At 38.7% G+C, this 25,395-nt stretch overlaps 1 protein-coding gene across 2 annotated transcripts in view; it reads left to right on the top strand.

Annotated features, from left to right (window-relative positions):
- The window catches only part of AR (androgen receptor), a 210,459-nt gene that overhangs the window by 162,806 nt on the left and 22,258 nt on the right, over positions 1-25,395 (top strand). Inside the window, exons 3-4 of one of the 2 annotated variants that reach the window (XM_024987728.2) lie at positions 9,347-9,463; positions 14,292-23,698. In XM_024987728.2, the coding sequence (XP_024843496.1) occupies positions 9,347-9,463; positions 14,292-14,353 (179 nt within the window). In that variant the 3' untranslated portion in view covers positions 14,354-23,698. Of the gene's footprint in view, positions 1-9,346; positions 9,464-14,291; positions 23,699-25,395 lie in introns of those variants that run through there. The other variant, NM_001244127.1, reaches the window with a different exon arrangement.

The raw sequence follows: 25,395 nt of genomic DNA, 5'->3' as shown, positions 1-25,395 counted from the left end.
CTGCTGCTGCTGCTGCTGCTAAGTCGCTTCAGTCGTGTCTGACTCTGTGCGACCCCATAGACGGCAGCCCACCAGACTTCCCCGTCCCTGGAATTCTCCAGGCAAGAACACTGGAGTGGGTTGCCATTTCCTTCTCCAATGCATGAAAGTGAAAAGTGAAAGTGAAGTCGCTCAGTCGTGTCCGACTCTAGCGACCCCATGGACTGCAGCCCACCAGGCTCCTCCGTCCATGGGATTTTCCAGGCAAGAGTACTGGAGTGGGGTGCCACTGCCTTCTCCAGTTTATGACCTAGCCACCATCTAATTTGTCACCTTCACCTTCTACTTCCTGTATTCTTGAAGCAGGAGATCTATATGAATACAGTAGACAGAAAAGATGGTCTAGAACTGAATATTGCAGGGTTTTCTTTAACAGAGAAATATGTGTGTGTGTACTGGGGACAGGAAGCAGAGATGGAATGCTTGTGACCAGGGGATGGCCAATGAAGAGAACAGCATAGTCATAAGAGGGTTGCTCTTGGAGTAAAATGAAAGACAAGATAGATTCAGCAACATTATACATAACTCATCTCACGTATCTAATATTTCCCTACTACAAATGACTTTTACATACATTTTATATAATTTGTTTTGTAAAACTCTAGGATATAGACAATGCCATTATTTTTATCCTCATTTTTTTAGAGAGTAATCAAAGCTCAGACTTGCCTTAGGCCATTTGGAGCTGGGATTTGACACTTACTGTTCTGATTGCCAGTCTAGTACTCTTTATATTTCTGTTTTGTGGAGCTTGGACCAGATTGCAGAAGATCCAGACAGCCAAGAAGAGAAGTGTGGGTTTGGTTCCTATTGTCCTCACTAGAGCTAACCATAACGCTGAAAAAATCAGTAATGATCATGGCTTTATAACCACTCCCAAGAAGCCTTCCCATTGAGCAATGCCTGAGGGGCCTTGCTGAGGTCCCATTCATGGTACTGGTTTAATGGCCATCTGTGTTTCTGGATGGGTGGGACAGGTAAGGGAATGGTTAAATCCTTAGAATCACAAGGACTCAGCTACCTTATAAGTCCTTCTCATAAAAGATCTGCCCTTTGGTAGAGCACAGACTGTGTTGTTTAGAGTTGTCTAGCCTATTCCACAGGCCCAAAGATAGTAATCTAGGAGAAAAAAAAAGTACTAGAAAACAATAATGCTTGGGATTGCTTTTCATAGAAGAGAGCCCTTGGGTGATTAGGGCAGAGGTTTTATGCTGTCTCAGCCCCAGAGAAATAATGTCCATAGGATACATGACCATAAACAGGAGCTGGTCTCCCTTCAGTCTATGTAGGTCACTCAGGGAAGAGACACTTAGCTACTTGTTTCTATGAAGTGTTTTTGTTTTTCAGACAAAGCCTTTAAGGTCAAGAGAGTCGAGATTGGAAAAACAAGATAGAAATGCAGACTGGCTTTAGCTCTCCTTGAGTCACACTCAGGTGGACTCTAAGACTCTCAACACAAGTTCTAATATGAATAGAAGACTTCTGAACCTACCTTCCATAGTCTTCTACTGTTCTCTTCTGCATAAGATTCCCTTCTAGTTATAGATCGAGGGTGAACGGGGGGAGGGAAGATCAAGAGAGAAGTAAAAACACACACCTGGTCACACAGTGATTCAGTGAGACAGCAGGGCTGGTCCTTAGGTCTTTCTCCTTCTTGCTCTGTGCTTTTTAACTATTCTGTGCTACCTCTTTCTTTTAAGTATAGCATCAGGGCCCATATGAGAAAAGATACCACATTGACAAAAACAAACATCTATATCACAGGTCATACAGACCTGGCTTCTGATTCTGCTTCTGCCACTTATTAGCTGGTGACTGTAAGTGAGTCATTCAGCATCTCTGAGCCTTATTTTCCTCAACCTTAAAGTAAGAATAGCAGTTATCAAAAAGAATTTTTACAAGAATTAAATGAGTCAACATCTTTGAAGTCACCTAGAATAGTATGCAAAGCACAATGGGTTACCTCCTTTCTCCATTGCTTTCCCCAGGAACTTCAAGTGTTACTCTTCCTTGACACTAGGAAGAGGCAGTGGGTATATGGAGAAAATACAGGACAAATAAGTCATATGAGAGGCAAATAAAATATTTTCTTGGTTATAGTGGTTCAGTAGAAAGCATATGGTAACCTGTATTGAAACTGGGATATATTCTTTGGTATCAAAAGGCACTCTGTGTCTTAGGTTTCCTCATAAATTGAAGATAATGGCCTGTACCCTCCCTAGTCTGAAAGAAGGCTCAGTGAGATAATGAGTATGAAAATGACTTTGAAGTAATAAAGGAAATGTGCAAAGAATATTATGGGCAAGAACCTGAGTTTTAGTGCTATCATTGTCATTGACTCATTTAATCTTGGTCAAGTCCACTCTGCTTTCTGGATCTTGATTTCCTCATCTGTAAAATGAGAGCATTGAACTAGATGATCTCAGCAGACGTCATCGCCTCTTCTGATATTCAAGGAGTATATTATTTAAATAATAATAGATAAGATCTGCATAATGTCTTATGCTTTGTTATTTTATATCTACTTATCTACTATCAATGTGAGGATAGCACTGAACTACTAGAACTGCTAGCCTGGAGATAGAAAGACATGAATTCTTGTTTCTTGTCCCTACTTTGACATTGACTCACGGTATGATCTTAAGCAAGTTTTTTTTTTTTTTTTTTCCCCTCATTTTTGGACTCTAAGTTTCTTAATCTGTGAAATAGGAGATATGAGGGTTGAACTAAGTCAAGTAGATTTCTAAACTTTTCTGCAAAGCCCTGGGGAGTAAAAATGATACCATTAGATGGTATAATGATACCATCATTAGATAATGATCAATAGATAAGATCTATATAATGCTTTATGCTTTGTTATTTTATATCTACTATCATACCACAGTGATAAAGCTACAGAAAAGGGGAGAAATGGAGAGATCTAGCTAGAGTTTTAAGTTTCCTATGCTTGCTTCAGATACATTAGATTTAATTTTCATCTGTTATGTATATGGGGTCTGTAACTAATGTTTCATTTGTTAAAAAAAAAAAAAGTTCATTGCAAAAGAAAAAATAATTTGAATAGTTTCTAAAGTATTAAGTTTTAAAAGTTGGATTCAATAAAATACGTTGTTTGATAACACCATTTTGTTGTTTTAATGAAATAGTATATTGTGAATATCCTTCGAAATTAAAAAAAAAAAGACATTGCACAGTGTTTCCTTGCATGAATATGGAATAATTTATTTAATCATTCTCATAATGTTGGACATTTACATTTTTCCAATGCATTTGTCCCTTGGTATCTGCTGGAGATTGGTTCCAGGAGCCCCAGTGGATGCCAAAATATGTGGATGCTCAAGTCCCTTATATAAAATGATTTAGTCCACCTGAAACCATAAAACTCCTAGAAGAAAACAAAGGCAGTACACTTTTTGTCATCAGTCCTAACAGTTCTTTGTTGAATCTGTTTCCTTGGACAAAAACAACAAAATAAAAAGAAAATACAAATGAGACTACATCACACTAAAAAATCTTTTGCATAGTAAAGGAAAGTGACAAAACAAAAAGGCAACTTACTGTCTGGGAGAAGAATTTGCAAATGATATGTCAGATAAAGGATTAATATCCAAAATATATAAAGAACTCACACAGCTCAACATACATTTAAAAAAAGCAATTTAAAAATGAGCAGAGGACCTGAGTAGACATGTTTCCAAAGAACACATATAGATGAACAAAATGCACATGAAAAGATACTCAGCATCACTAATTATCAGAGAGTGTATGAAAGACAGCAAAAGAGACACAGATGTATAGAACAGTCTTTTGGACTCTGTGGGAGAGTGTGAGGGTGGGATGATTTGGGAGAATGACATTGAAACATGTATAATATCATATATGAAACGAATCGCCAGTCCAAGTTCAATGCATGATACTGGTTGCTTGGGGCTGGTGCACTGGGACAACCCAGAGGGATGGTACAGGGAGGGAGGAGGGAGGGGGGTTCGGGATGGGGAACATGTGTATACCTGTGGCAGAATCATGTTGATGTAAGGCAAAACCAATACAATATTGTAAAGTAATTAACCTCCAATTAAAATAAATAAATTTATATTAAAATTAAACACAGTAAGATATCACTTAACACCTGTTAGAATGACTATCACCAAAAAGACAATAAAAAACAAGTGTTGGAGAGGATGTGGAAGAGAGGACACTCATGCACTACTGGTGGGATTGTAAATTGATGCAGCCACTATGCAAAAACAGTATGGTTAGTCCTCAAAACATTAAAAATAGAACTACCATATGATCCAGAAGTTCCACTTCTGGGCATTTATCCAAAGGAAAAGAAAACATTAATTCAAAAAGATATATGTATCCTTGTGTTCATTGCAGCATCATTTATAATAGCCAAGATATGGAAGCAACCTAAGTGCCCATCAATAGAAGAATGGATAAAGAAGATATATTGTATATATACTTAACCATAAGGAAAAATGAAATCTTACCATTTGTGACAACATAGATGGTCTTGGAAGGCATTATGCTAAGTGAAAAAAAAGTGGACAGAGAAAGGTAAATAACATATGATTTCACTTATATGTGGATTCTGAAAAATAAATGAAACAAAACAGTACCAAGAGCAAACTGGTGGTCACCAGAGGGTAGGAGAATGAGGGGTTGGGAGAAATAGGTGAAGAGAATTAAGAGATAGAGACTTCCAATTATAAAATAAATAAGTCATAAGGCTGTGATGTACAGCATAGGGAATATCGTCAATAATATTGTAATAACTTTGTATGATGACAGATGGTTACTAGACTTATCATGGTGATTAAGTCTTAAACTATATAAATGTTGGGTCACTATAATGTACACCTGAAACTAATATAATTCTGTATGTCAACTGTGGGGTTTCCCCAGTGGTCCAGATGGTAAAGAACCTGCCTGCCAATGCAGGAGACACAAGAGATGTGGGTTCAATCCCTGGGTCAGGAAGATCCCCTAGAGAGGGAAATGACAACTTGCTCCAGTATTCTTGCTTGGAAAAATTCCATGGACAGAGGAGCCTGGAAGGCTACATACAGTCCATGGGGTCTCAAAGAGTCGGACACAACTGAGCATGCACGCACAAACATGTCAACTGTAGTGCAATAATAAAGAAAAAACCTTTAAAAACAAATAATAAAAATACATCGTAGAATAAATGCAGTTGAAACTTTGATCCGTGATTGGTTGAATCTATGGATGTGAAACATGAATATTGAGGGCTGACTGGTTTCCCTTTTTTTTTTCACTTTCACTTTTTTTTAATTTATTTATTTTAATTGGAGGTTAATTACTTTACAATATAGTATTGGTTTTGCCATACATCAACATGAATCCATCACGGGTATACACTGGTTCCCCATCCTGAACCCCCCTCCTACCTCCCTCCCCGTACCTTTTTATATAATGATAAATGGAACTACATTTTGGTGCTTAACCTCGCTATTTTCCTGTAAAAAATTCCAAAAGTGGAATTACTGATTGAACTTTGTGTGAATTTAACTTTTCAGATACATGGCAAAATTGCACTCTAAAAAGTTTACACACCCACTAACAATACCTTTTCACCATTAATTAGTAGTAAATGTTCATCAATCTCCCTTGTGAAAATGATGTCTTATTTCATATTTCTATAATTACTAATAAAATTGAAATTGCACAATTTTCATATGCTTATTGATCTTTTGTGTTTCTTCTTTTATTTGCCTTTTCATGTCTGTTGCCCATATTTCTATCATACTACTCATCTTTATATATCAAGGAGATTAACCACTGCTTTTACATACTTGATACCAATATGTATTTTTTAGTTCGTGATTGTCTTCAGATTATATTATTATGTTTGTCTCATGTAAGAAAACTTAAATGTTTTCAAGTCTATCAGAATTTTCACTTACATATTCTTTATTGTCATGTTCTAAAAATCCCCTTTCAATCTTCAAAAATTAAAAAAAAAATGTTCACCTACAATATTTCAACATCTAACAATATTTCAATAATTCCTTTTTTTGTTTTTCTATTGACATATTTAATCCATCTTGAATTTATTTTGGTTTCAACTAGTAATTTAACTTTATTATCTTTTCCAAATGAGTAACCAGTTGTTCTGACACCATTTAATGAATAAATCATCCTTTCTTTGCTGATTTATAATGATGTATTGCATGTGCAGTCTGTTTCTGACTTCTCTGGTCTGATCAATCTATGCTGGAATGAATACCAAACTGTTGTAACCATTATGGAGTTATAATACTGGTAGGAAAAGTCTCATTACTTTTTTTTTTTCAAATAATATCTTGGCAACATCACACATTTTATCCCTTTAGATAAACTTTAAGATTATTTTGTCAAAATTTTGTTCAGGTTTGTTTAAATTTGTAGGTTTGATTGGGAGAAAAGCTGGCATCTTTCAGATGGGAAGTATTGCATCTTCCCATCCAGGAACACTGTACATCTTTCCATTTAATTCCAGTCTTCATTTACATACCTCAATAAAGGGTTTGGGGGTCAGAGCTACAAGGAGACAGATACAGAATTTCCTGGAAGTAAGAGCCCTATAGTAGAGTCTAGAAATGAAGTGGGCTAAAGTTTAAGAAAAAATGGGGCAGGGATGCTATAGAGGGGATTCAAGCTTTGTATGGAGTAGAGATGGTGTGACCAATGCTTAGTTATTTCCCATATGTGAGATTCATAGCCTTATGCACTCTGATATGGAACAAATAAATGGTGTGGTGCCAGGCTGGTCAATTTCATTTTAATGAGCATCATTTTCTTCAGCTGTATAATGAGGTATGTTGTAATCCCTGTACTTAATTTGTACAAGATTGTTATTAACTTTTGCAAGCTAATCAAATGGGATGGATTTTTATTTCATATTATTATAATGTATATATTTTATTATTACTTATATGTTAAATAGTATATAAATAAATATGTATCATATGTGCTTTGTGCTTAGTTGCTCAGTCATGTCCTACTCTTTGTAACCTCATAGACTACAGCCCATCAGGCTCCTCTGTCCATGGGGATTCTCCAGGCAAGAATACTGGAGTGGGTTGCCATGCCCTCCTCCAGTGGATCTTCCCAACCCAGAGACTGAACCCAGGTCTCCCACATCACAGGCAGATTCTTTACCATGTGAGTCACCAGGGAAGCTGTATCATATAGTAGTTGTAAATGTAACCTTTACATGCACTGAGAAACTGAAAATTCATGTGACTCGCTTTAATGGCATATTTGCTTTATTGCAGTAGTCTGGAACCACACCTGTAATATCTCTGAGATGTCTTCAGGATTGCAGGAACACTGATTCTTTGAGGGTGTCCCAGTTCTAGAACATTCACAGCACTAGAAATGAACCCACTGGAACTGGTACAGGGCCTGCCTTCTAGGAGTTGGCACCCAAAAGCTGTATGGCGGTTATCATAGTACCATCCTTTCTGTACACATTACCATCCTCAGTTTGAAGCACAAAGAAGCTATTTGCAAATTATGTGTTCTGTTTATACAAATAAAATCTTGCAGTATGGTAGAAAGATTGTTGGCCTAGAGGCCTTAATTTTGTCATTGTTGAATGAAAGTGATGATAGTATCTACCTCAAAGCATTGCTGAGGTGATTTATTTAAATAGCACATGTAAATCCCCTCACATAGCCTTGTTCATAGTAAATGCCTATTAAATGGTAGTTTTTCTTCCTTCTGGTACCTCTAATTCAGTATTCCTCAGTCAAGTCACCTCCCCAGAACTCATCCTTGGAATGAAAGTGTTGCTTTGGGGTGAACTTTAACAGTTCCTTCAAGCCCAGCATTTTGGAGTCCTTTGACAAAGGAAAGAGAAAAAGAGGGAGGGAGGAAAAGGAAATTTTGTAATCTGGTTTACACTGAATCTCCAACATAAAATAACCTACTGCAATAGATGAGTTTTCTGTGACAGTTATGTACATTTTAGGCTGAGTGAAGATAGAGGAAAGCTGAGCTGTGGCTAAATTTGTGGGTTCCCCCTAATATCAAATAACAATTGTTCTTCAATTTTTCTTTCTTTTCCCTACAATAAACATTCTTCCCCTGCCAAAAGAAGCCTCCTGAAAATCTTGATCTTTTCCATAAAGTAAAGCATGGCAGCAAATGAGGAAAAAAACAAAAAAAAAACCAAGGACTTGGAGAAAGAAAGGGGTAGGATGAGGGGAAGAAAAATTTCAGGCTGGGGACAGGACAAAGAGCATAAGTTCTGCATGTTTTAGATTTCTGCTAATAACTCTATGTGCCTCTAGATCTCTCCGTTCAACTTCAGCATTCATTCAGTCAGTGTTTATTAAAGACCTACTGTGTGCCAGGCCTGTGTGAGGAACAAAGAATGAAATATATGTTTTTGAGTGGAACTCCATGTTTTTCTTTGAACAGCTATGATCCTAAGGATTTCTGAGTGTGAGAATGTGTATGGTGTGTTTGTGTGTATATATTTCTGTGTATCTCTCACAACTTCACATGTACATGACGGTGATTGCTTTTCTTCTATCTTCAGAAGACTTCCTTTCATTTGCTGTGATTACAAAGAGTGGGCTTTATCTCTTTGATTTTTATACCCTGAAAGCTTGATGGTATGATCATTAACTTTTTTAAAAATTAATGTATTTATTATAATTGGAGGCTAATTACTTTACAATATTGTGGTGGTTTTTGCCATACATTGACATGAATCAGCTATGGGTGTACATGTGTTCCCCTGTCCTGAACCCCTCTCCTACCTCCCTCCCCATTCCATCCCTCTGGGTTGTCCCAGTGAACCGGCTTTGAGTGCCTTGTTTCATGCATCAAACGTGGACTGGTCATCTATTTCACATATGGTAATATATACGTTTCAATGCTATTCTCTCAAATCATCCCACCCTCGCCTTCTCCCACAGAGCCCAAAAGTCTCTTCTTTATATCTATCTCTCTTGCTGTCTCACATAACAATTAAAAACCACATGGAGTTCTCTTTTATAGAAGGATTATCTGTACTTGTATTTTGAAAAACACCCATGTTGTGTCATCCTAATAAAGGAGGTATTAGCAGGACCTGAACTGTCCATCCCTTTGAAAAACACCTATGAAAATCAAACAATACAGCATTGAATTAAATTATCCTGGTTTAATAGAGTTTTGTAATCGAATGGTATCTGCCTCTCTCATTGGTCAGGATATGTCTTCACACCTTTTCTTTCTAGAAATACTTTCTAGAGAGGCTCTAGTGACACATTAACAGGGCTGTCTACTCTTGTATTTGTTCTCCCAGGAAAACAGAAGTACCTGTGTGCCAGCAGAAATGATTGCACCATTGATAAATTCCGAAGAAAAAACTGTCCATCTTGTCGTCTCCGGAAATGCTATGAAGCAGGGATGACTCTGGGAGGTATGATACTTTTGTTCCTCTTTTTCTCTCTTCCTTTCCCTCCTTTATTCTCTTATTCTCTCTTTAAACCAGATTTTCTCTTTGATGCTTCTAAGGAGGCCAGCCATGTTCTAAAAACAGGTTGACCCCTTCACATCCAACATGGCCATCAGTCAGCTGGTGCTTTTCTTTATCCTTAAACATGCTACACCATACTGTGGGGCTCATCATAGGAGCAAGAGGTGTGAAGCAAGGATCAGGACCCATCAGAGGATGAGCGAGTATGGGTTTGACTTGAAGGGCTTCCCAGGGGACATAATGGTACTGACTTTATGTTGTTAAATGATGGCTAGGATGAGAGAACTAAGGAATTCAGAACAGTCACAGGTGCAGGATGACCCAGGCACAGACTGGCCCTGAACACCCAGGATATTCCTCAGTTAACTGCTGCCTGTGTTGCAGAGCTGGCCACCTGAAATAAAAAGCTGCTTTTCTTTGGAATCTATAACTAGGCTGCCAAGCAGAGCCAATTTCCTATCCCACATCTTCCAGGGATGAGCAGGCCTTTTAATCATTTCCCTTTCTTTGCAAATCTATTGACAATTTCCAAAAGCATTTTTTTTAGTAACAGAGTAGTTTGACAGAATGAAGATACAGCTCTTTCAAGGGTAATCCCCCATCAAAATGCTCTCTGTCCTCTAGTCTATGTCTACCATGATTGTTGTCACCATTACAGAAAGATTTAACTGACACTTACATTTTCCCCCTTCAAATTCCTATTTCTTCATGTTTGTATCTGCTCTCTGCCAAGTTCCTTCCTACCACTTGCCACTTCCCAAAAGATGCACCTTTCATGAGAAAAGTAAGCTTATTAGTTTACTTTCATTTCGAAATTTGAAGAAAGACAAGCCTGTTTCTGAACACCTGAAACTGTGGCCTCATACCTGATTACTTATTATCATCCTGGAAAATCCAAGTGCTTATGATTCTGCCTTCTCCCCTCCCCTTCTCAAGACTGATTTAGAGTACTTGTTTATCATTGGCTTTCTGCAAGGTGCTCAATACCTTGTCTGCCTGTGTGCATATTTACAGAAATCAACTTGGTAGTTTTCTAACCATGTGTGGGTCTTCATGTGGGTAGCTGTATCCTTGCCTCCTTGAAGGCTAGTAATATTCTTTAAAAAGACCAAAGTATTAAAAATGAATTTACGCAGGCTCAGTTTGAGACAACCTTTCAACTAGTGTCCACTACTCCTAGACATAGCATGCAGATGCTCTACAAGTGGTTTTCCAGGCAACCACATCAAACGAGATTCAAATATTTGAGAAAAATAAACTTTATTTTTTGCTTGGCTTACTACAGAGAAATCCTACAATTGTGGTCTACAGTGAGGAGGAAAAAACAGGGCTGGGGTAGAGGGAGAGTGCAGAAGGACAGCCAGGAAAGTTGACAAAGGAATTGTCAAGATGAAATATTCTCCATATGAATGTTATCACAACATTCATGGTGGTGGGATCACCCCAGGGTGAGGATTCTGATACACTCAACTCTCAATTATTTAGCCCTCTCTGAATTATGTATAAGAGATGGGGGCTTCCAGATAGAGAGCCCCTTAGTTTTCCATTTGCTGATACTAATTGCAAACCTGCTTTAACACAGGTAAAGTTTAATGATAATAAAAGTCTTCATAACATTTGGGCCCAAATCCTAAAATTAGTTTCATGTGTCAACTAATATCGTACACTGTAAAGCATCTGTAACATGATTATAGTGAACCCCTTGTGAAAAGAAGTATGTATATAACAGACAATTTCACTAGTCCATACAGCAGTCTGACATAAATCTATAAATTAATTTCTTGAAGAGAGTGGTAAACTAAGTTTTCAAATTGATTTATTAAGGTATTCAAATTTGAATGACCTTGGTCAACACAATGAAAAGAAGCTGAGAAGTGGTGTGGCTGGCTCTGGTTTCAGTTCCCTTTTTACATTTACTGAGTGTCTCCTGTGTACAGGGAACAATGCTAGGCAATAGAGCTTCAGGCAGGCAAACTTCAAGAAATGTCCACAAGATACAAGGATTCTTGATGTTTTGTAAATGGTCTTGCCTTGGGAGTAAGGCAGACCTAGGTTAAAGGCCCAGCACTATTATTCACTGTTCCCCCTCTAAGCTTCAATTTCTTCATCTTTAATTTAGACATTGGAGAAGGCAATGGCACCCCACTCCAGTACTCTTGCCTGGAAAATCCCATGGATGGAGGAGCCTGGTAGGCTGCAGTCCATGGGGTCTCTAGGAGTCGGACAAAACTGAGCAACTTCACTTTCACTTTTCACTTTCATGCATTGGAGAAGGAAATGGCAACCCACTCCAGTGTTCTTGCCTGGAGAATCCCAGGGACGGGGGAGTCTGATGGGCTGACGTCTATGGGGTTGCACAGAGTCGGACACGACTGAATCGACTTAGCAGCAGCAGCAGCAGCAGCAGCAGCAATTTAGACATACCGTTCTCACGGAGCTGTAATAGGGATCTGATGACATGATGAATGTGAACATCCTTGGTAAATGACAAAGTGCTAGACAAATGTAAGGAGTTATGATAGTAAGGTCAGTGGTAATTTAGCTGGTGAAGCTGCTCACAGCACTTCCCAGTTGGTTTTAATCCTGAGTTACTTGGCATGCTCTATAATATGTAATAGCTCTAACAGACAGATCATTACCAGAAATCATCTCAAAACAAAAGTATTATCAAGATCCTGCTTGAAGGAGAACAATGTGGAGATTCCTTAAAAAACTGGAAATAGAACTGCCATGCGACCCAGCAATCCGACTGCTGGGCATACACACCGAGGAATCCAGAATTGAAAGAGACATGTGTACCCCAGTGTTCATTGCAGCACTGTTTACAATAGCCCGGACATGGAAGCAACCTAGATGTCCATCAGCAGATGAATGGATAAGAAAGCTGTGGTACATATACACAATGGAGTATTACTCAGCCATTAAAAAGAATACATTTGAATCAGTTCTAATGAGGTGGATGAAACTAGAGCCTATTATACAGAGTGAAGTAAGCCAGAAAGAAAAACACCAATACAGTATACTAATGCATATATATGGAATTTAGAAAGATGGTAACGATAACCCTGTATGCGAGACAGCAAAAGAGACACAGATGTATAGAACAGTCTTTTGGACTCTGTGGGAGAGGGAAGGGGGGATGATTTGGGAGAATGGCATTAAAACATGTATAATAGCATATAAGAAACGAATCGCTGGTCCAGGTTCAACGCAGGATACAGGAAGCTTGGGGCTGGTGCACTGGGATGACCCAGAGGGATGGTATGGGGAGGGAGGTGGGAGGGGGGTTCAGGATTGGGGACACATGTACATCCATGGAGGATTCATGTTGATGTATGGCAAAACCAATACAATATTGTAAAGTAAAAAAAAAAAAAAAGAAATAAAAAGAAATGTAAAAAAAATATATATATTATATTAATTTCAAAAAAACATATAAAAAAAGAAAGCCAATTCTAGTAATTAAGGGACTCATACAGTATATTCAAGTACCATGTCAATGAAAACCTAAGTATTTACCCTCTTAGATACTATTGTTTGGGAAACAAACCTTTCCATTTTGCTAAACTTATCTCCATATTCCCTGCTTCCCTGCTGAAAACCCCTCCCAAGTTTATTTTTATCTTGCAATTTCAGTGTATACCACAACTTTACCCAAAAATGGAAAAAAGACAGCAAACATCAATACAGTGATCCTTTTGAATATACTAATAATAGACTTCCTTTTTCATAAGATGTGGGTTTAGCATCAACATTTTGATCACCTTGAAGGAGGATTTATATAATTTTGTTTTATTTTTCCTATCGCTCAATTCAAAATTATATAATATATTCCAAAATGGCAACTAAGAATGTGGTTTTGGGTAATTCCTTTCTCCCCTCTGAGGCTCATTTTTCTCATCATAAAAATAAGGTAATGAGCTTCACCAAGGAACTACCTTTTAGGAACTACCATTTTGTAATTCTGTGTCTAAGCTCACAGAGAAAGAATTGTAGCTGTGACAGTCCTTTTTTGTATTGTCTATTCACTGTCCCAGAAATATAGATTAGTCTAGACTTGTGTACTTTGACTCACATAGTGACTTTAGCTACCTCTCAGTTCAGTTCAGTTCAGTTCAGTCACTCAGTCTTGTCCAACTCTTTGCAACCCCATGAATCGCAGCACACCAGGCCTCCCTGTCCATCACCAACTCCCAGAGTTCACTCAAACTCACGTCCATCGAGTCGGTGATGCCATCCAGCCATCTCATCCTCTGTTGTCCCCTTTTCCTTCTGCCCCCAACCCCTCCCAGCATCAGAGTCTTTTCCAATGAGTCAACTCTTCGCATGAGGTGGCCAAAGTACTGGAGTTTCAGCTTTAGCATCATTTCTTCCAAAGAATACCCAGGACTGATCTCCTTTAGAATGGACTGGTTGGATCTCCTTGCAGTCCAAGGGACTCTCAAGAGTCTTCTCCAACAGCACAGTTCAAAAGCATCAATTCTTCAGTGCTCAGCTTTCTTCTAGTCACACCTAAGTAATATTATATTGTGTGTCTAGACTGTATGGATAGGTTATGGATGGAGTGGGGGGCAGAAGGGCTGTCTTTGTATCTTAGAGAAGCTGGCACTCTGCAACCGATGGCTGCTTGATCTTGATGCTTCAAGGTCTCTAATTTAGCTTTCTCTGTAGTGTTTGGTAATGGAATCTCCTCAGCTCAGAGATACTTAAAACACATACCCTTTTGTTTTTGCTTCCAGGCCTCTATACCTGTTGATTCTTATTGTTTTAGCTGTTCTTACTGTTTCTGAAAGAATCCTGGAGGTCCTTGGATTCTCAGCATGGTTTCCTTAAAGACTACCTCTAGGCTCTCAACTGCCCATCTACAACAGGGATAGGTTTTCTTTGAACATGATTTGTTTCTTCCTGCTTTGGAAAAACCACATGTCTCTAATTGCTTCAATAATCTAACCTTCTTGCCTACTCTTCATTTAGAAATTTTTTAAAAATGTAACTGTCCAAAGATGCACTTTCTCTCTGATGAATTAACTGCTGTTTTTTTCACAGTTCATAATTTAAGTAAATAGAGTCACTTCACTTTTCTCTGTACTTCTCAATTATATACTCCCAATTTTCAAGATGGAATGAGAAAGAAAAAATTACCTTTACCCACCATATTCTTCCCTGGCTCTTCTTTCTTTCTCATTTGCTTTCCTTTTCCTCCCAAAATGTTATTTATTTCTGTGTTAAGCAACTCTTGAATTCTCAACTTTTAATAAATGGCATTGGCTCCTGCTTATGCCCTCCTCTCCTGAACCATGGAAGATGATAGGCCTTTTAGGAATTTCAGGTAACAGCCAAACCTCAGACGTGGAAAAGAAACATGAAGCCCCAGAGCTTGTGAAAACTGGAAGTATGCAGCATTTTCTTGGGGTTACTCTAACATATTTGAGAAGTCTCATTCCTTCTAGGGGGCTAAACTCCACACCTGAGACTCAAAACTATTAACAGATCTGCAGGTTTTAACAACCTCCATGATTCTCTAGTTGAGAGGATACTCTGGTCTGATGTTACCATGAGCACTACAAAGATCCTTATCATTTTCGAGTGTTGACAAGAGCCTTGATATCAGCTCTTTCATCATTCCCCATGCTCATGGGCAGCCCACCACTGCTACTTCTGGATCAGATGCCTTAGATGCAGTAGAGTGATTCCAGTGCTGAAATACCACTCATAGCCTGATTCTTCAGGAGACAAGTTTCACATTTATTCATCCGTCTATCCATTCATCCTTCCAACCAGCCAACTAGCTAGGCCTTTCATATTTCCATCCTTCCATTCATCTAGTTATCCATTTAACAAATATTCCTTGAGTGCCAGCTATGTGCCAGTTTCTGTAGTAAGCATCTTATGGGAACATAGATGAATAAGATACAATCCCTGCCCTCAAAAAGTTAAATAATTGGAGACCGGCAGTGATAACTAATACAGCTTAACCTTAAAGAATAAATAGGAAATTACTGGGAAGAAGTTGAGTGAGGTAGAGGGAAAGGACATTCAAAGCAAAGTACACAGTTTGAATAAATGCAGAGAGACATTTTAAATAAGCATCGAGGTTTTGAGGAATAACACAAGTATTAATAGTTTAATATAGCCAGATTTGAGCTTCCTTGGTGGCTGAGATGGAAAAGAATCTGCCTGCAATGTGGGAGACCTGGATTCAATTCCTGGGTTGGGGAGATCCCCTGAAGAAGGGGATGACAACCCACTCCAATATTCTTGCCTGGAGAATTCCATGGGCAGAGGAGCCTGGTGAACTATAGTCCATGGAGTCACAAAGAGTTGGACACAACTGAGTAACTTAATACTTTCACTTTTACTTTCATGGCCAAATCTGGGGAAATAGGGAAGGCAAGCTGAAACCACACTGAAAATATACTTGGTTATTATGCTAAAAGGTTTGAACTTCAGGCAGTTGAAGAGCTATGACATGGGATAGACATGTTCACATATCCATTTTATTTGCATGTTTGTTTTTTAAGAGAATTAGTGAGGGCCTAGGTTTTATAAATGGCAAGCCACTCCAGTATTCTTGCCTGGAGAATCCCATGGACAGAGGAGCTTGGTGGGCTACAGTCCACGGGTCGCAAAGAGTCGGACATGACTGAGCGACTTCACTTTCACTTAAGTTTTATAAAAGGAGATAGTAGCCCAGGTAGTGAGAGATAAAGAAATTTCTAGCATCAATTTTGTTAAACATCTAGGATTACAGCTTTGGTTCCTGGAGTTAGTTGCCTCTGTTCAGATTGATACATGCAAGTACTGACCACATGCATAAGCCCTTCCCTTGTACAAGCCTGTTGCCTTGATCTAGGCCAGTGCTTCTTGGTGTAAGTTCTGAGAAAAAGAGTTCTGTGAAATGATACATGAAAATTTATTTTTATGATTTAATAAGTTAGGAAAACCTGAATATTATAGTCTTGATCAGGAATATTTACAGTGCATGTTATCCCATCACAGACCTTGTCAAATATTGCACTAAAATAATCCGAGGAGCTTAGTAACTCAGGATTCCCAAATTTATCTCACACACAGAAACCTGTTTTTATATAACACCTGCTAATATCCTATAAAACTGATGTTTTCTGGAATGTACTTTGGAAAACTTGGTTATAGATAAATACTCTACCCTATAAGTAGATGATACCACTAGCCCAGGTCATGTATTTATAGATGTATACATCTACATGTATATTGCTCACAAGGAGAATTAATTAAGAATGACTTCATGACCAAGAGCCAAAAATCTTCACCACATCTCAAGAGTATGCACCAATGCCTTCTAAAACAACTAAAGTAAACCATGTTGGGTACGTAGTATTATTGTTATACACAAAGGATAAGATATAATTCAGGCCAAAGCAGGGTTACTAAGTAAGTTATCTAATGGTCATAGGTACATATTCCTTACCCAAGGAGCATGCTAGATACATTATTTCTGAGAAACATGATGACTTCTAGCATCATGCAAAGTGATCACTAAATATTTTGGCTATCTAGATATTCTACCCTAAAGTTTAGCAGTTCTTTTTCTCTGACTAGCATTCCAACATCCACCCAGAACCTCATCATGGTGCTACCACATACCTTCATTATTCGTGTCAGGGGCCTAGAAATCACAAATTTTAAGACTTTGCGTCTCACTGTCCACTCAATGATTGAATCCCCTCAACACCCCTTTCAGCAAGCAGCAGAGTATTGAGTATCATGAAGACTTAACAATGTAAAACTCAGTTAATGGAATTTCTTCCCTTCTACTTTAACTCTGTAGATTAGAGCCCCATAAGTCTCTAGGTTGGAGATGCAAGCAGTAAGTCTCAATTCTGAGAAATGCTACTCCCCACACACATTTCTTAGATACTTAAATAGTCCTACAGATCTGCATAATTAAGGCATGCACAGAGGAGTATAATTACCATATAAATTTTGACAACAACATGTACATGTTGCTCAGCAGTTACAGTTTCTGGTTTTCTTTTTTTGTTTTGGTTTTGTGTTTTAGGAGGTTCTCTGTATAGTGGAAATAGCTTGATGGACTAGGATACAGACAGGCCTTGTTTCTCGTCCTAGCTCTGCCACTTACTATCTTGATGACCTTGGGTAAATCATTAAATCTCTCTGAGCTTCACTTTCCCCAACTCAATTTCCTAACTACATTATGGGAATAATAAAATCTCCCTTACAAAATTGCGGTAAATTTATAAAGAAACTAACACATAGTAGGTACACAATAAATATCACTGTACTTCCTTTTTCAGATGAAAATTGGTCTGTGTGCTCCCAGTCACCACTGGAGCCTGTTCTTTTTGCTATAGCAGTGTGGATTTTGGCACTGGTTCCTTGGTTCTCCAGTCTCCGAGTTTCCCTTGAATTAACCCTTGTAATCTGTCCTCCAAAGCCAATATTGCCATCTTCCAGTTGGTTACATACATATTTGGTGACATATTGGAGGGTAAAAGTTATCTTTCTCTCTAATTGTAGTTCTCAAGTGAACTTTTATATGGAATTACCTCCAAACCACATTGTCTGGGACAGCATATATATGCTGTAGTCTGTCTCTGAATATTTGTTTTTATAGAACTATGGTTAGAAGTAAATAATTTTCTCTGATCATCAAAATTGATGATATCTGGTTCTGAATAAGTATCACACTTGTAAAATCACCACTTAAAATCCTTGAGTTTTTAAAGTGTAATAGCAGCAGATTTTATTGTTGTTTACTTTTGCTGTGAGTGCTCCAAATTCCCTCAGTTGCTTTTGAGAGAGTAAAATGATGTCATAGGCAATATTTTTTGAAGGTACTATGCGGAAAACTAAGAGTACACAGCACACAATAGGTCATATATACAAAAGCAGGTATTTTCCAAATATAACAATTTAGAAAAAAGCTTCATATGAGCTGATAACATAACTGTATGAAAACCTTCTACTTTTGATTTAAGAAAAGTGCCACTTGTTCTTACAAATTGGAGAATGTATTCCTTAAGATCAACAAAAGTGTTTAGAATATTTTCTTATTGTCCTGAACTTCTACATAGACAATTTACCTGGGAAAGATGCTTTTTTAGAGACTTTTGTACATCCCTTGGGTTCATGTTTATGTGAAGTAGAACTAAGGGGAAAACACACAACCATCCACAAACCAGTAGAGCCTTCAAATTGTCTATTGCCAATAATATTTCCATGGCAATGGGTATATAGAAAGTAAACTGCAAGTGGCATGGCTACCCTGGATCACCTCTTTTAGAACCAAGTTCCATTCTCTTCAGTCCATTTTATCCTTGCTACAGTTTTTAGATCCCTTAAGCCTGGCATAGAATGTATTTCTTTTCACTGTTTAATACCCCATTGGACCAGTGGTTCTGTGGCTGAAGTGAAAATTGATTGTTGAGGGACATTTCAGAGTTTTAACAGTCAGCAATTTAAAAAAAATGTAAGCACCAATCCTGAAGAAATCACCTGCAAAAAACTTGGACTGGAACTTGGAACTAAAAAGAAAATCTGGATCTTGACCAAGACAAAAGTTCACCAGCCTGGGCCTGCACAGTGTGGTGTATCATGCTGACCACAATGAAACTGGAAGAGACTAAGGACTCTCACCAGGGTGGAAAATGAGGCATAGAAGCTTTGATTAGTGAGCTGTTAGGTGCAGAGACATTAATTTCGAAGCATTCCCATCTCTAGGATGAGTAATAATGCTTGTAATAGTATGGGATTGTTTGGCTACTACAAGAAATTCAGAAGACCAAATAGGGAGACTTTGTTGGCCTCTGAGTGGCTATAAGGAGACTGTTAAATTTCACCTCCCTTCTCTCCCCCCATATCCTTTCCTCTCAACCACAACCACCACTTAATTCTTGCCCAAGAGGCACATACAAACACATATATGTCCTTTAGTATGTTGATCAATAAAGCAGAAAAGAAAGAGAAAGAGGAAAAGCCCCCAAAACTCCAAATAAAGAATTTTCCATTTCCCAGTCTCACTTCTGTCTTACAGGTAGGAAATGAGAAGAAATCTCTAGTCCAAAATGGCAGGCACTCCTTCTCCCCAACTTTGCATTGCTGCCTCCTACATCAGAGATCTGACTCAAGTATCTGATTATGGAGCCAGCTAACATGCTAACACATCTTCAGATTGCTATGTTCACCATATTAGAAAAATTCCAGGTTAGATATTGCAAACATCTCATAATGACCAGACACTGAAGAAAGGCTGACCTGATTTGCCTTATTCAAAATGAGGGTTCCAGAGGCTTTTATTGGGTATCCTGGAAACATCTGGAATGAGAGACTTGGGGACTTAAGCCCCTGCTCCTCAACAGAAACTCTGATGTTGGGGCTGGGGACTACTCTCTTAGTTGATTACTTCTCCCAGTGAGGCTGATGGTATTTCCCTACCTCATAGCTATGTGAGGACTAAGTAGTAGAGTTACCAATTCATGTAGCCATGACTATCATGATTATTGTTTTCTATAATATGACGGTATTAGCAGAAGGCCCTTTGATTGTTTTTGATCATATATGGTGGCATCAGGCACTGACTCAAGTGGATGCAGTGAAGCTCTGGTGCAGTTGCTTGCTTTCCAGTGTGCTACTGCTGCAAAGAAGCTTAGCTAACGGGACTCAAAGTGCTGCTTTGAACAAGGAGCCACTGTCCCTATCTGAGGCTCCTGTGGTCATTTTCACTTGGTTCTTTTACAATTCACAAGTTTCCTCTTACCTCTATTTTGCTGGACCTCTGCCATGGAGTTTGATCATAACCTTAGGCTCCATCATTGAGCTGAAGGTAGTAGCTGATCCATACAAGTTCAGTAAACACAGACCAGATTTCTGATTCCCCTGGAGGAACACCTCCAAGAAGCTAGCCAGCCATCTCTTCAAACAGACCAGGAGAGTACAGTAAGACATTCTTTTTCTCCCTCTTCTCAAAGTTAATGTGACTTCCCTTTTAGCAGTACACACACACTTGAACTTTTCATAAACTGAAAGAAGGCAAAATCTAAGAACCAGCGCCTACTTTCTTGTTTTCTATTGAAGTTAAGATGACGGAAGAACGTTGATAAGATTTTACGTCTTCTAGCTTTAGTGCCCCACACTATTCACTTACATCATACACTTGCTTCTCCATCAAGTGTGATGTTTTGTTCTTCTCCCAGGCCAGCCTCAAACTTTGCATTGATGTAAGAGGAGAGAGCCTTAGAATTTACAATATTTTGCTATGCTCTGTCTCTGCCTCAGAGACTTCATATTGAAGCTAGCTTCCTTTTGGTGGATGTGGAATCTTTGAGGCCAGGGGCTGACAAATGTGAGGGTCAGAAGCACTCTTCCAGCCTTACCTGGAGCCTGCATTTTCCACCCTCTTCCTTCTCCACTCTCCACCTACACACACACACACACACACACACATCTCTCTCCTTCCCTGACTAAACAACATTCTGGAGAAAAACCAAGGAAAGACTTCAAGGAGGGAAGAGAATTAATTTCCCCCTCTTTGGGGCAGAATTTTAATCTCCAGGCCAACAAGAGTTCCCCTAATGTGAATCGAAAGGCTAATGTGGTTTATTTTTTAACTGCTTTCTATTTGTTTGAATGTTGCATATTTCTGCTAGTGAATTTTCCTTTAATAAAGCCATTAATACACCAGTGGTATTTTCTTATTTACAACAGACTGACAGAATTAATGCTGTTAACATTGGGCCTTTTTTCTTTTTCTTTTTTCTTTCTTTCTTTCTTTTTTTTTTCTCTCGTTTGCTTTCCAGGTCATGCTGACCTGTTCGGCTTGGACTGTTTCACATTTGTTTTTAATGTCAGTTTAAATGTAATTGTAAAAGCATGTATTCTCTAAATTCATGTAGTTACTTTTTCCAGTGGAAAAGCCTGATATGTGAAACCATTTCCAGGCTCTGCAATTTCACATTAGCAGGTTTTGGGTAATGACCTTGTGCCCCTCACCCAGAATGGTATCTGGACAGTGAACCTCTTTCTTCTGGCTCAGTAGTCAGAGAGAGGAGACTTGGAAATATTTTCTGCCAGATCCTGTGCTTTGGCAAGCATGTGCAGCATTGCATATCATTCTATTATTAATTACGTTTACTCCTTCATGAACTAAAAAACATTAGACTAAATAGTCCAACATAAACCTTGAAAGATAAAATTTGATATTCTTTTCCCTGGCTATCCCTCTGACTCAGAATTGGAACTGGGAGAATGGGGGCATGAGCGGAAAGACCAAGAAGCCTTCTTGCCTGGGAGAATTTGGCCTATACTTGTTTGTGTACACTTACACTTGGATGCACCCCCTACTAATCTCTCATTCCATGCCTGCCAAGAACTGGCTCTGTTCCCTGTCTCTTATCCCTGTTCTAGTTATTCCTCACTCATCTCCAGCTGACCCTGCTCCCCACTAACATGCTACCCTACCTGATAAAATTGAAAGAGTACTACCCAAGAAGTCAGGATACCTGATTCTAGTTCCTGCTCTGCTACTATATAGCTGTGTGACCTTGGGCAAGACTTGGCTTTGGCCTTCAGTCTGCTCATCTTTAAAATGGGGGTTAGTTTCAATAGGAAAAGAAGAAATAGACAAGACTTGGGGCCTTCAAGCATCTTGTTGGCAATGGAATCTTTTCTTCAAACAATATCTGATGTAGAGCCCCAAATGAAGATACAAAATAAAGCACTGCTTTGAAAGAAGGCAGGGTTATTGGGGTCACATGCTCACCCCACTTTGCTTCCTCTCAGGGCCCTTTAAAAATCTTTGGGGCTCCATTACTGCAGTAGATGTATGTCTGGGGGACCTTCCAATTTGTTTCTCTCTCCTAATTGGTTTAAATCCCTGTCAAAACTCTGTATGTTTCATAAGTTAGCTTTTTCAGAAAGAAATTCATCTACTTGAGATAAAGGAAATGACATGTAGTGATGTGGGGTTTAGCAACTAGCAAGAGAATAAGAGGCATCATGTATTGTCTTATGGAATATATTCTGTGCTCAGCACCTTACATATATTCTCTTAGGTAAAGTTATAACAACTCTGTGAGGTAGATCTTATAATTATCTTAGGATTCTTAAACCTGTCACTATGGTCCTCAATCTTTGGCTTGAAACCAGTTGCCCAAGATGGAAGACAATATTTTATAGGTTGCTACCCTAAACAGCTTTTCAGAATGTTGTCTAGCTAGAGATTCCTTCTTGGAAAATGTCATAGCCTGCCCATTGGGATATACTTTTATAAAATTCAGAGCACTTTCATTTGAGATCATCTCACTTTCTCCTAATAATAGTCTTATGCGGTAGTCTGATCCAATGAGAAAAGTGAGGTGTAGAAGGAATCAAGGTATATGTTCAAGTTCAGATACCTCATAAGACTGTGACTACCACTACCAATAATAAAAATCCCTTTATTGTGAGTACCATTTTAGAATTCTGATGTCATCATTGCATTCTGCCTCCTTAAGTTCAGTGAAATTTTTCACCGTCCTGTGGTCTTGGAGGGTTCTTCTGGTGGTGCTGAATCTTCCCTTTACTATCAGACACCACCACAGTGTCTATATTCCTCATTAGCAGCCTTATTAATTAGGTGCTAATAGTTTTGCCAATTTATAGATGTGGAAATTAACGTACAGAGAGGTTAAGTCTTGCCCAAAGTCACATAGCTAGTGAACAATTGAGCCTGGCTTAACCCTGAGGCAGTCTGACTCCAGGTTATTTGCTGTTAACTACTACACTTTATACATATATCAAGAAACTAAAAGCAAAAGAAGGAAAAGGATATTCTGGAGATCATACAGCAGGCTCCCCTGGATCTTAATCCAGTGTTCCTCTGAATATCTAAGCCTAAAGTTGTACAGTGAAATCCCCTGACTCTAATCCTAGTGGATGGAAAGATGGTTGGCATGATATAAGCCAGAGGCCACAAATTGGTTTTCCACAGGCCAAAATTGACTTGCAGAATTTTGTTTGTCTAGCATAAACAGACTTAGACTGCCCCTAGGCAGGGCATCAATCACTTTCACTGTCCCCAACCCACCCTATTTATGTTTACTAGGCTGTTTTAACTCATTTATGTATCTGTCTGACTAGTGAAGATATTGAAGCTCATGACCCATAGATTTAAGTATTATAATATATAAGCACCTGCGTGCGCACGCGCACACACACACACACACGTAATTGCAAACATTCACATAAGTACAGCCTAGTCTGGTTTCACAAAGAATTTGAAGCTCTGCACCAAATGTACCTTTGTGTTTAGTCAGCATTTAGAATTACACTTAAGACCTGAATTCAGTTTTATAGGCAATTATGTGCTGAATAAACTCAGCTACTTTTTTTTTTTTTTTTTTCATTTCATAATGTGTCACTCTTCCCTTCTCTGCCATTTCTGGTTCTCTGTTAATCCTGCTGTCCCTCCTTCCCCATATCCAGGTTTCATTGCCTGTAGTCCAGTCATTCTCTACTCTTCAGGAATGGGTGGAGAATTAAGGAAATCATTTTGGAGGGATCACTAGAATGTGCCAGGCATTATCTCTCATTTAGTTCTCATACGTGTCCTAAGAAGTAGGTGGTGGTACCCCCATTTTACAAATGAGGAAACAGAATCTCAGAGAAACTAAGCAATGGGCTCAAAGTTATTAAGCTAGTAATTGATGGAGCTGTGGTTTGAATCTAAGATTGTCTGATTCCAAAGCCTATTACCTTGCCAATACCACACTTTTTGTAAAGAAAGTGTATTAGTTTTCCACTTCTGCATAACAAGTTACCTCAAATTTAATACCCATTTATCAGCTCACGGTTTTGTAAGTCAGAAGTCTGACACAGCATGACTGGATTCTCACCTCATTGTCTCACAAGGATGAAATAAAACTATTAGCCAGGCTTCATTCCAATCTGGAGTTCACAGTCCTCTTTGAAGCTCATGTGATTATGTCAGGATTCAGTTCCTTGCGGTTGTATGATTAAGGTTTCTGTTTGCTTTCTGGCTGTCCATCAGAGGCTGTTCTTATCTTCCAGAGGCTGCCCTCATTTCTTTCCTTGTGAATCCCTCCAGTTTCAAAGCCTGCAGTCTTCCATATGTTGAGTCACCTGAGTCCATGAATATCTCTCCAAAAAGAGGCCAGTACCTTTTAAGGCTTATATGATGAGGTCAAGCCCATGAAGCATAATCACCTTCAAAATTACCTGACTTGTGACCCTAACTAAATCTCTTTCTTTCACAACAGCACCTATATTAGTGTTTGACTAAATAACTGGAAGAAGGCATGTGTACACCAGGCATGGGGAATCTTGGTGGCTATTGTAAAAGTCTACCTATCATAGGAAGTCATTATTTTATGCTTCAAATTCCATGGTGAGATCCTAAGAAAAGAAACATCCTTGACATTAGGGAGAGGAACTTGGACTTTCTAAGACTTTGGAAACTTCACCTCACCTTGCCTGTTCTCTGTCCATAGATGAGAAAACCTCTATCTTGAGGTACCAAGGAATGAGGCTATAATAGTGCCTAATGGTCACAGTGGCTGTAGAAGCTACAGATTAATCACATCTACTTCTCCTGAGGAATGTACCTGGTTGGAAAAATCATTCTCTGTTGTTGTAGAGACAGCCCTCATAGGGGTCTAATGCCACTAGGCTGAAAAGTGAATTCCCAATAGGTTCAAGGCAGCAGGATCCAGGCATCATTTAAAGGACTCCAGTCCCCTAAATATCAGGTACAGACAAGGACATGCCTTGCCAATGTCCCTTTCTTGTCACTGTTTTGATCTATGATTGAAAGACAGGGAAGAGATGAAAAGCAGCTCACACGCTGTTAGAACTATCCACCTTTACTGTCCCTTTTA

The sequence above is a fragment of the Bos taurus genome, chromosome X (genome assembly GCF_002263795.3).
Source record: "Bos taurus isolate L1 Dominette 01449 registration number 42190680 breed Hereford chromosome X, ARS-UCD2.0, whole genome shotgun sequence".
Taxonomy (NCBI): domain Eukaryota; kingdom Metazoa; phylum Chordata; class Mammalia; order Artiodactyla; family Bovidae; genus Bos; species Bos taurus.
This window is presented reverse-complemented; position numbering and strand designations above follow the sequence as displayed.